The sequence below is a fragment of the Nerophis lumbriciformis genome, linkage group LG39, assembly GCF_033978685.3.
Source record: "Nerophis lumbriciformis linkage group LG39, RoL_Nlum_v2.1, whole genome shotgun sequence".
Taxonomy (NCBI): Eukaryota; Metazoa; Chordata; class Actinopteri; order Syngnathiformes; family Syngnathidae; genus Nerophis; species Nerophis lumbriciformis.
The window spans coordinates 14,126,180-14,138,322 of NC_084586.2; the positions used below are offsets into that span (position 1 = coordinate 14,126,180).

General features: G+C 41.3%; 1 protein-coding gene across 10 annotated transcripts in view; it reads left to right on the forward strand.

The window, feature by feature from the left end:
* Positions 1 to 630: 630 nt before the first annotated feature.
* Positions 631 to 12,143, forward strand: part of LOC133577958 (calcium/calmodulin-dependent protein kinase type II subunit gamma-like) — a 197,705-nt gene continuing 186,192 nt past the window's right edge. For all 10 annotated transcript variants that reach the window (XM_061932144.2, XM_061932148.2, XM_061932150.2 and 7 more), the window contains exons 1-2: positions 631 to 852; positions 11,249 to 11,343. In XM_061932144.2, coding sequence (XP_061788128.1) covers positions 788 to 852; positions 11,249 to 11,343 — 160 coding nt within the window. In that variant the 5' untranslated portion in view covers positions 631 to 787. The remainder of the gene's footprint in view (positions 853 to 11,248; positions 11,344 to 12,143) is intronic.

The following is a 12,143-nucleotide window of genomic DNA, read 5'->3' on the forward strand; positions in this document are numbered from 1 at the left end:
ATGAGTATATACTTTGTCGTTATTCATACTTTCTGAATAAATAATGTGATAATGTTCATCAGTCAACTCATTGGTGTTCATTTTCAATCCATCTAGATAAAAATAAAGATATAAAAATCAAATGACAGTATGTTATTTATGTAGTTTGATAATTATCCTCGACTGACTACTAAAATCATGTGGTTTATTTTGTACATATGTAGCATCGTCTACAAATATACAAAAAATTGCTATTGCGACGTCCAGTGGACACATTTAGAACAGCAGTTTCTTTCATTCAAAAATTTCAGGTTAATTTTTTATACTTACCAAACTCATCCCGACTGTATAACGGCAAAAAAAAGCTGAAAAAACCCCAAACTTTAATAATGAGCCAGTCTTTTTAAAAGGAACGGCTCCAGAAGATCCGACTCCCTTCAAAGAGCCATGAATCCCATCTCCTAATGTGCTGCCATTACGCAATAAAGCGGCGCTGGTGTCTGTGACTTCACGTCAACTCCGAGCCAAGTCTCGCGATAACTCCTCCCCCTTTTACTACACTCACACGCGTCCGCCACCATCATCGTCGTCACTCCTCCTCCTCCTCCTCCAGGCCGGCCCCTCCCTTTCCGTGTGCGCGGCTCTCCTCTCCTTCAGACTTGGCTGCCTGTCACTTCGCTGCTTGCTGTGTCGGAGGCTCGGCTTCCCTTCTCTCGGACACCCCGAACGAGAGCCAGCCGCTGCGGCCACCACCACTACCAGCACTACTACCACCACCACCACCACCGTCGTCGTCGTTGTCCTAACCATGGCGACCACCGTTACGTCCACCCGGTTCACTGACGAGTACCAGCTGTACGAGGAGCTCGGGAAGTAAGCGGCACACACGCACACATTAATACCGTGTTTGTCTCCCACTGGCCGGCTAGTGGGCGAATGCTAACCGGAGGTAGCTCCCGCCGCTAATGTGTCAGATAGCGCTAATGGCAGCTAACAGCTAGCGGGCGAGCGCGCACTCTCGCTCGGCCACTCGGCACCGAGCTACCCCGCTCTTTGTAGCCGAGTTAGCCAATTTTTTTTTTTTGAAACAAAAACCCCCGAATGGTGTCACGGCGGCACACGTGGGCGTCAACATCCTCCCTAGCGGAGCCCGTCAGCCGGGCCCTCCGGAGACCTGGTGACATTTCCCCGGCCCTCGGCTCATTGACAGCTCCGCACTGGCTCCTCCGTCCTAAGGCCGACCTGCTGCCTTTTTTTTCCGCCGCCTCCTCCTCCCTCCTCCTCCTCTTTTCGAGCAGCTGCAGATGATTTGTGCTCCCGTGTTGAGTAACGTTACATAGCCCTGGATCACCTAATGAGGAAGTCATGCAGTCCGGGGCTGCTTTTATTCACGTTTGCGCCGCACGCCAGCTGCCGCCGTCCGCCCCTCTGCCACCCGCATTGTGGTTCTTTTTTTTCTTTTTTTTTCTCTCTCTCGTAATCCAACATTTTAGCCTAACCTAAGAGGCGATGACGTGTTTTCTCGGTATTCTGATGACGACATCAGAACCATCATGTGACGTATTTTAGCTCAAAACGCAGCATCAGCCATGCAAGCGTGGTCTTTACAAATATTGATGTATAACTTATTGACAGTAATCATCCTATTCCTGCTCATTCTCCTCAAGGCTGACCACTTGCTCCTTTTTATTTTTTATTTTATTTGTCCTTAATGCATCTTACCAGGGCAGCACGGTGGAACAGGGGTTAGTGCATGTGCCTCCGGGTTCAATCCTCGGGGTCTTTCTGTGTGGAGTTTGCATGTTCTCCTCCGGGTACTCCGGCTTCCTCCCACCTCCAAAAACATGCAACATTGATTGGCAACACTAAATTGACCCTAATGTGTGAATGTTGTCTATCTGTGTTGGCCCTGCGCTGAGGTAGGGTGTACCCCACCTTCCGCCCGAATGCAGCTGAAATAGGCTCCAGCAACCCCCCCTGCTACCTGTAAAGGGACAAGCGGTTGAAAATGGATGCGTCTTTCCGCCGACGGTCATTAAAGTCAAGTCATCTTAACGCGGGCCTCTGTCACCCGTCGCCTCTCATTTGCCGCTAAATAATTGAAAGCGATAGTAGAGTGCTGCTGGTGGGAAGCTGAGTGCGGCGACGGGCCGCCGGCCTCGTGTAGATGACGTGCTCCTGTCTCGGAGTCGGGGGGGGGGGGGCCGCCTGTTGCTCTAAGGCGGGGATATTCGACTCACTTGTTTTGGGGGCCACATTTCCACAGAGCTAAGGATGGGTGAGGAGAGAGGTGCACTTCTCCATTCACAATCACCCCGGATTTCCACCGGACGCGGAATGGCACCGCCACGGCTAGGCGCTGCCATCCACAGCTCTGTTGCCGCTGCGTCGTGCAGCGATATAGCGCTGACTTTTACACACCAGACGCTCACCTCCTTTTCCACCATCCGTATCAGCTTATATTTGGCACCGGCCCCCACATCCCCATATAGCTGCCCGGGATATGCCTGCCTATTATTTCGTTAATTTTGGACCTCCAGAATCCATTTGTGTCAACGTGGTGAGATTACGTCTGAATTAGAGATGTCCGATAATGGCTTTTTTGCCGATATTCCGATATTGTCCAACTCTTAATTACCGATTCCGATATCAACCGATACCGATATATACAGTCGTGGAATTAACACATTATTATGCCTAATTTTGTTGTGATGCCCCGCTGGATGCGTTAAACAATGTAACAAGGTTTTCCAAAATAAATCAACTCAAGTTATGGGGAAAAAATGCCAACATGGCACTGCCATATTTATTATTGAAGTCACAAAGTGCTTTATTTTTTTTAACTTGCCTCAAAACAGCAGCTTGGAATTTGGGACATGCTCTCCCTGAGAGAGCATGAGGAGGTTGAGGTGGGCGGGGTTGGGGGGGCGGGGGGTAGTGGGGGGTGTATATTGTAGCGTCCTGGAAGAGTTAGTGCTGCGAGGGGTTCTGGGTATTTGTTCTGTTGTGTTTATGTTGTGTTACGGTGCGCATGTTCTCCCGAAATGTGTTTGTCATTCTTGTTTGGTGTGGGTTCACAGTGTGGCGCATACTTGTAACAGTTTTTAAGTTGTTTATACGGCCATCCTCAGTGTGACCTGTATGGCTGTTGACCAAGTATTCCTGCATTCACTTGTGTGTGTGTGTGTGAAAAGCCGTAGATATTACGTGATTGGGCCGGTACGCAAAGGCAGTGCCTTTAAGGTTTATTGGCGCTCTGTACTTCTCCCTACGTCCGTGTACACAGCGGCGTTTTAAAAAGTCATACATTTTACTTTTTGAAACCGATACCGATCATTTCCGATATTACATTTTAAAGCATTTATCGGCCGATAATATCGGCAGTCCGATATCATCGGACATCTCTAGTCTGAAACCCTTTGACAAGTTGACTTCAGGTCCATTAGGACATTGAACGGGAGTATTTTATTTTGAAAAAAAAACTAGATAAATTTGTGTTTGATTTGAGCTAAATTGAACGGATTTGTTGTGGCGACTAGCAAATATAGAAGGTCTGCCTATATTTAGCGCAAGGATGCGGAACGGCACCGGCATGGCGGCGGTAACGTACACATTGACTTGAATAAAATCGGAAATAAACATTCCGTTGCCGTTTTAACATCTTGTGGAAATCCGGGGTTGGTCTTATTTTGTATATTCCGGAGAACCAGCGTCCTCTATAGTAGACTTTTGATTTTGGCCTTTTTTTTGCCAGAGTTACAGGAGCATTTTGCTGTTTTTAAAGACATTTTGCAATAAAGCTACTTAAAGAGGAGAAATATAGGAGAAAAATGTAATTTAAAACATTTGTACGCACGTACAACACTTAAAACCTGCAGTATATCAGTATGTGGAATTAAATGATGGAATGGATCAAGCAAAGAAATCAAACAATGTACTAATATGATCCACTTCAAGAAACTCTTCAAACTTATAGTGTTTATACAAAGTGCAAAGCAGAAGAACCATGATAAACATTCTGAATTTATTTCAACTATCCATTCATTTTCTAGATAATCCTATTCATCTCACATATGAAATATCACTTACTTCACTAATTATTTATTTTTAATGTTATTAGTTATGGAGTATACTCAATCAATCAATGTTTACTTATATAGCCCTAAATCACAAGTGTCTCAAAGGGCTGCACAAGCCACAAGGACATCCTCGATTCAGATCCCACATCAGGGCAAGGAAAAACTCCAGGGCGACCGGTGCAATGGACGTCGAGTGGATCTAACATAATATTGTGAGAGTCCAGTCCATAGTGGATCTAACATAATTGTCTGAGAGTCCAGTCCATAGTGGATCTAACATAATAGTGTGAGAGTCCAGTCCATAGTGGATCTAACATAATAGTGTGAGAGTCCAGTCCATAGTGGATCTAACATAATATTGTGAGAGTCCAGTCCATAGTGGATCTAACATAATATTGTGAGAGTCCAGTCCATAGTGGATCTAACATAATAGTGTGAGAGTCCAGTCCATAGTGCATCTAACATAATAGTGAGAGTCCAGTCCATAGTGGATCTAACATAATAGTGAGAGTCCAGTCCATAGTGGATCTAACATAATAGTGTGAGAGTCCAGTCCATAGTGGATCTAACATAATAGTGAGAGTCCAGTCCATAGTGGATCTAACATAATAGTGAGAGTCCAGTCCATAGTGGATCTAACATAATAGTGTGAGAGTCCAGTCCATAGTGGATCTAACATAATAGTGAGAGTCCCGTCCATAGTGGATCTAACATAATAGTGTGAGAGTCCAGTCCATAGTGGATCTAACATAATAGTGTGAGAGTCCAGTCCATAGTGGATCTAACATAATAGTGAGAGTCCAGTCCATAGTGGATCTAACATAATAGTGAGAGTCCAGTCCATAGTGGATCTAACATAATAGTGTGAGAGTCCAGTCCATAGTGGATCTAACATAATAGTGTGAGAGTCCCGTCCATAGTGGATCTAACATAATAGTGTGAGAGTCCAGTCCATAGTGGATCTAACATAATAGTGTGAGAGTCCAGTCCATAGTGGATCTAACATAATAGTGAGAGTCCAGTCCATAGTGGATCTAACATAATAGTGAGAGTCCAGTCCATAGTGGATCTAACATAATAGTGTGAGAGTCCAGTCCATAGTGGATCTAACATAATAGTGTGAGAGTCCCGTCCATAGTGGATCTAACATAATAGTGTGAGAGTCCAGTCCATAGTGGATCTAACATAATAGTGTGAGAGTCCAGTCCATAGTGGATCTAACATAATAGTGTGAGAGTCCATAGTGGATCTAACATAATAGTGAGAGTCCAGTCCATAGTGGATCTAACATAATAGTGAGAGTCCAGTCCATAGTGGATCTAACATAATAGTGAGAGTCCAGTCCATAGTGGATCTAACATAATAGTGAGAGTCCAGTCCATAGTGGATCTAACATAATAGTGAGAGTCCAGTCCATAGTGGATCTAACATAATAGTGTGAGAGTCCATAGTGGATCTAACATAATAGTGAGAGTCCAGTCCATAGTGGATCTAACATAATAGTGAGAGTCCAGTCCATAGTGGATCTAACATAATAGTGTGAGAGTCCAGTCCATAGTGGATCTAACATAATAGTGAGAGTCCAGTCCATAGTGGATCTAACATAATAGTGAGAGTCCAGTCCATAGTGGATCTAACATAATAGTGAGAGTCCAGTCCATAGTGGATCTAACATAATAGTTAGAGTCCAGTCCATAGTGGATCTAACATAATAGTGAGAGTCCAGTCCATAGTGGATCTAACATAATAGTGTGAGAGTCCAGTCCATAGTGGATCTAACATAATAGTGAGAGTCCCGTCCATAGTGGATCTAACATAATAGTGTGAGAGTCCAGTCCATAGTGGATCTAACATAATAGTGAGAGTCCAGTCCATAGTGGATCTAACATAATAGTGAGAGTCCAGTCCATAGTGGATCTAACATAATAGTGTGAGAGTCCAGTCCATAGTGGATCTAACATAATAGTGTGAGAGTCCCGTCCATAGTGGATCTAACATAATAGTGTGAGAGTCCAGTCCATAGTGGATCTAACATAATAGTGTGAGAGTCCAGTCCATAGTGGATCTAACATAATAGTGTGAGAGTCCATAGTGGATCTAACATAATAGTGAGAGTCCAGTCCATAGTGGATCTAACATAATAGTGAGAGTCCAGTCCATAGTGGATCCAACATAATAGTGTGAGAGTCCAGTCCATAGTGGATCTAACATAATAGTGAGAGTCCAGTCCATAGTGGATCTAACATAATAGTGAGAGTCCAGTCCATAGTGGATCTAACATAGTAGTGAGAGTCCAGTCCATAGTGGATCTAACATAATATTGTGAGAGTCCAGTCCATAGTGGATCTAACATAATAGTGTGAGAGTCCAGTCCATAGTGGATCTGACATAATAGTATGAGAGTCCAGTCCATAGTGGATCTAACATAATAGTGAGAGTCCCGTCTATAGTGGATCTAACATAATAGTGAGAGTCCAGTCCATAGTGGATCTAACATAATAGTGAGAGTCCAGTCCATAGTGGATCTAACATAATAGTGAGAGTCCAGTCCATAGTGGATCTAACATAGTAGTGAGAGTCCAGTCCATAGTGGATCTAACATAATAGTGAGAGTCCAGTCCATAGTGGATCTAACATAATAGTGAGAGTCCAGTCCATAGTGGATCTAACATAATAGTGAGAGTCCCGTCCATAGTGGATCTAACATAATAGTGAGAGTCCCGTCCATAGTGGGGCCGGAATTGAGAACAGGAAGTGAACAAAAGTTCACTTCTTCCTACTAATTTTTGAAGATGTTGAATAAAGAAACTGGAACTTGTGATGTATCATGTTGCATGCATGCATGTTCCAAATAAACACAAACTCAACTCAACTCAAAGATCATCTCTATATGACAGCACTGTAGTGTTTTTAGGAATCTGCTGCAAAAATACAAGTCTCTCACAATTTTTTTTTTTAACTGAACTCGCAGGCCACCACTCGAATTGCCCAAATGATTGGGGGAAAAATAAGCGGACCTAAAATGGAACCTTGAGAAACACCACTAGTATAACTGAATACGTTGAAAAAAACGACTGCACGTGCAGTAAACAAGCTACAGCAACACCTTAGTTACACCAGTCACACTGCGGAAAAAAACACATAAAAGGAGAGGACTTACAGGTGAGCCTTGAGGAACGCCTCAGTTCTGTAAATCACGGGTTAGGGCCACAGTGTTCTTAAAATGTCAATGCAACGATTTGCTAATTTGTTTAAAATGGCCCAAGTTCCTCTATACAACAGGAGCAAAAAAACACGAAAAAAACGAAAAACACACGAAAAAAAAACCGAAAAAAATAAATAAACGAAAAAAACGGAAAAAAAAAACACGAAAAAGGAGAGGACTTAAAGGTGAGCCTTGAGGAACGCCTCAGTTCTGTAAATCACGGGTTTGGGCCACAGTGTTCTTAAAATGTCAATGCAATGATTTGCTAATCTGTTTAAAATGGCCCAAGTTCCTCTATACAACAGGTGCAAAAAAAAACGAAAAACACACGGAAAAAAAAAAACGGAAAAAAACCACGAAAAAGGAGAGGACTTAAAGGTGAGCCTTGAGGAACGCCTCAGTTCTGTAAATCACGGGTTAGGGCCACAGTGTTCTTAAAATGTCAATGCAACGATTTGCTAATTTGTTTAAAATGGCCCAAGTTCCTCTATACAACAGGAGCAAAAAAACACGAAAAAAACGAAAAAAAAAAACGAAAAAAATAAATAAACGAAAAAAACGAAAAAAAAAACACGAAAAAGGAGAGGACTTAAAGGTGAGCCTTGAGGAACGCCTCAGTTCTGTAAATCACGGGTTTGGGCCACAGTGTTCTTAAAATGTCAATGCAATGATTTGCTAATCTGTTTAAAATGGCCCAAGTTCCTCTATACAACAGGTGCAAAAAAAAACGAAAAACACACGGAAAAAAAAAAACGAAAAAAAAAACACGAAAAAGGAGAGGACTTAAAGGTGAGCCTTGAGGAACGCCTCAGTTCTGTAAATCATGGGTTTGGGCCACAGTGTTCTTAAAATGTCAATGCAACGATTTGCTAATTTGTTTAAAATGGCCCAAGTTCCTCTATACAACAGGAGCAAAAAAACACGAAAAAAACGAAAAACACACGAAAAAAAAAAAAAACGAAAAAAAACCACGAAAAAACCACGAAAAACGATAGGACTTAAAGGTGAGCCTTGAGGAACGCCTCAGTTCTGTAAATCACGGGTTGGGGCCACAGTGTTCTTAAAATGTCAATGCAACGATTTGCTAATTTGTTTAAAATGGCCCAAGTTCCTCTATACAACAGGAGCAAAAAAACACGAAAAAAACGAAAAACACACGAAAAAAACAAACAAAAAAAAAACAAACGAAAAAAAACGAAAAAAAACGGAAAAAAACACGAAAAAACACGAAAAAGGAGAGGACTTAATGGTGAGCCTTGAGGAACGCCTCAGTTCTGTAAGTCACGGGTTTGGGCCACAGTGTTCTTAAAATGTCAATGCAACGATTTGCTAATTTGTTTAAAATGGCCCAAGTTCCTCTATACAACAGGAGCACTCACGTGTTTCTAGGAATATTCTGCAAAATTGTCTCCCAAAGTCAGTGGCTGGTAGGGTGTCATTCCCAGGCGGGATTTGGCCCCCGGGCCAGCAGTTGAAAAGCCCTGCACTAAGGCCTCTGCAGCGGTCCGACCAGGGCGATGTGTGTCAATAAAGACTGCATGGGATTGTGGCAGTGGGGCAAAATGTAATTCCCTTTGGAGCGTTGTAGTGCGTGTCTATCAAAGATTAGACCCAAGTCCATGGCCACCCGGCGCAATATTTTTATGACCTAAGCGGATATTAGTACGCGTTTCCACCAAGAAGTGCAGTTCAGTATAGAATGGTTTGGGTCAACTGAAATGTTTTGGTGGGATGGCGTATATCGTGACACGTACATATGAGTAAGTAAAAATCCGGCCCCCTGAAACAATTGGTCAAGTTCCAACCAGGCCATCCATTTTCTGCCGCTTTTGTGCTTCTCAAATGGTGGGTCGGGCCCCCCGGGTAGGTGTCAGGGGAACGTGCGCGTGAGAGGCAATAACGTAATAGCATTATTAGTGTTAGTAAATAACTATCTTGACACATACAGATAAAAAAAGAAACATTAACTTCAGGGGGTGCGTGGAAAAAAATGTTGTCCCCTGGGTTGGGGGGCGTGATAGAAAATAATTGTGAACCACTACTCGGGGTCATTTTCCAACAAAGCAAGAATGCCTGATAGTAGAGATGTCCGATAATGGCTTTTTTGCCGATATCCGATATTCCGATATTGTCAAACTCTTAATTACCGATACCAATACACACAGTCGTGGAATTAACACATTATTATGCCTAATTTTGTTGTGATGCCCCGCTGGATGCATTAAACAATGTAACAAGGTTTTCCAAAATAAATCAACTCAAGTTATGGAAAAAAATGCCAACATGGCACTGCCATATTTATTATTGAAGTCACAAAGTGCATTATTTTTTTTAACATGCCTCAAAACATGCGTGGCTGGGAACGGGGATGGGGGCGTGGCTAAAAGGGGAGGAGTATATTTACAGCTAGAATTCACCAAGTCATGTATTTCATATATAGATATATATATATCTATATATGAAATACTTGATGTTCAGTGAATTCTAGCTATATATATATATTTATTTTATTATATATATATATATATATATATATATATATATATATATATATATATATATATATAAATATATTTATTTTATTATATGTGTGTATATATATATATATATATATATATATATATATATACGTATATATATCTATTTTATTATATATATATATATATATATATATATATATATATATAAAATAAATACTTGAATTTCAGTGTTCATTTATTTACACATATACACACACATAACACTCATCTACTCATTGTTGAGTTAAGGGTTGAATTGTCCATCCTTGTTCTATTCTGTCACTATTTTTCTAACCATGCTGAACAGCCTCTCTGACGATGCATTGATGTGTGGCACGAACAAAAGTGCTTTCATCAAATGCACTAGATGGCAGTATTGTCCTGTTTAAGAGTGTCACAACATTGCTGTTTAAGGCAGACGAACTGCTTTACGGTATACAAAAACGTGACTGCTGTTGTTGTGTGTTGTTGCCGCGCTGGGAGGACGTTAATAAAACTGCCTAACAATAAACCCGTGAGGACCTGAGTCCACCTGAATTTCGGGAGATTTTTGGGAGAAAATTTGTCCCGGGAGGTTTTCGGGAGAGGCGCTGAATTTCGGGAGTCTCCCGGAAAATCCGGGAGGGTTGGCAAGTATGCAATATGCAGATGACAGCGTGCAGGTCAAAAGGCATCTAATAATTAAACCAAAAATAAACAAAAAGTGAGTACCCCTAAGAAAAAGGCATTGAAGCTTAGGGAAGGCTATGCAAAACGAAACTAAAACTGAACAAAAACAGAATGCTGGACGACAGCAAAGACTTACAGCGTGTGGAGCAGACGGCGTCCACAAAGTACATCTGAACATGACATGACAATCAACAATGTCCCCGCAAAGGATAGCGACAACTTAAATAGCCTTGATTGCTAAAACAACACGGTGCGGGGAATAGTGCTTAAGGAAGGCATGAAACTGCTACAGGAAAATACCAACAAAACCGGAAAAGCCACCAAAATAGGAGCGCAAGACAAGAACTAAAACACTACACACAGGGAGACAGCAAAAAACTCCAAACAAGTCATGGCGTGATGTGACAGGTGGTGACAGTACACCTACTTTGAGACAAGAGCTATAGTGATGCATGGTTAGTTATGGTTTAAATTAATATCCAACAATTGCAACATCGACTTTTTATTGTCAATATCGAGTTCAGATTTTTTAACGATTTCTGCTGGTGGTGTGCCTCCGGATTTTTTTAATGGAAAAAAATGTGCCTTTGCTCAAAAAAGGTTGAAAAACACTGAGATAAGACACAGGATAGTTGCATTTTTGTTATGCGGTTCTCAGCCCACTTAGGTACCCTTCCTCTGTGTCGGTGTGTCAGCAGACGGGTGCCAAAAACCCGGTTGCTACGGAAACGCATGCGTTCTGTACAGAAGGCACGTAACCTAGAAGTGATTTGACTGTCCTCTTCTCTTCTTCTCAGGGGAGCTTTTTCAGTGGTGCGCAGATGTGTCAAGAAGTCGTCGGGACAGGAATACGCCGCAAAGATCATCAACACCAAGAAGCTGTCTGCACGAGGTAACGCCGACATGCTTTTTGTTTGGTTCTGTCGCCTTCGAGGTGGGCGCATCCACTTGAAAGGCAATACAAAGCCTTGAGAAGATGTTTGTTTTATTTAATGTAACTCCGCATTGAGGCTCTATTGCAGTAGTGTCGAGGCCCGTGGCCAGAATGAATGATCTATGGCCCCCGGGATGATATTTGATTAGTATTACTCAGTGGCCTAGTGGTTAGAGCAGGGGTGCTCACACTTTTTCTGCAGGTGAGCTACTTTTCAATTGATCAAGTCGTGGGGATCTACCTCATTCATATATATAATTTATATTTACTTATTTATTAAACATATGTTTTTGTTAACAAGTTAAAGGTGTTTAATGATAATACAAGCATGTTTAACACATATAGTTAATATTGTTAATAAATTAAAGGTGTTTAATGAAAATACAAGTATGTTTAACACATATAGTTAATATTGTTAATAAGTTAAAGGTGTTTAAAGATAATGCAAACATGTTTAACACATATAGTTAATATTGTTAATAAGTTAAAGGTGTTTAATGATAATACAAGCATGTTTAACACATATAGTTAATATTATTAATACGTTAAAGGTGTTTAAAGATAACGCAAGCATGTTTAACACATATAGTTAATATTGTTAACAAGTTAAAGGTGTTTAATGATAATACAAGCATGTTTAACACATATAGTTAATATTGTTAATAAGTTAAAGGTGTTTAATGATAATACAAGAATGTTTAACACATAGTTAATATTGTTAACAAGTTAAAGGTGTTTAAAGATAATACAAGCATGTT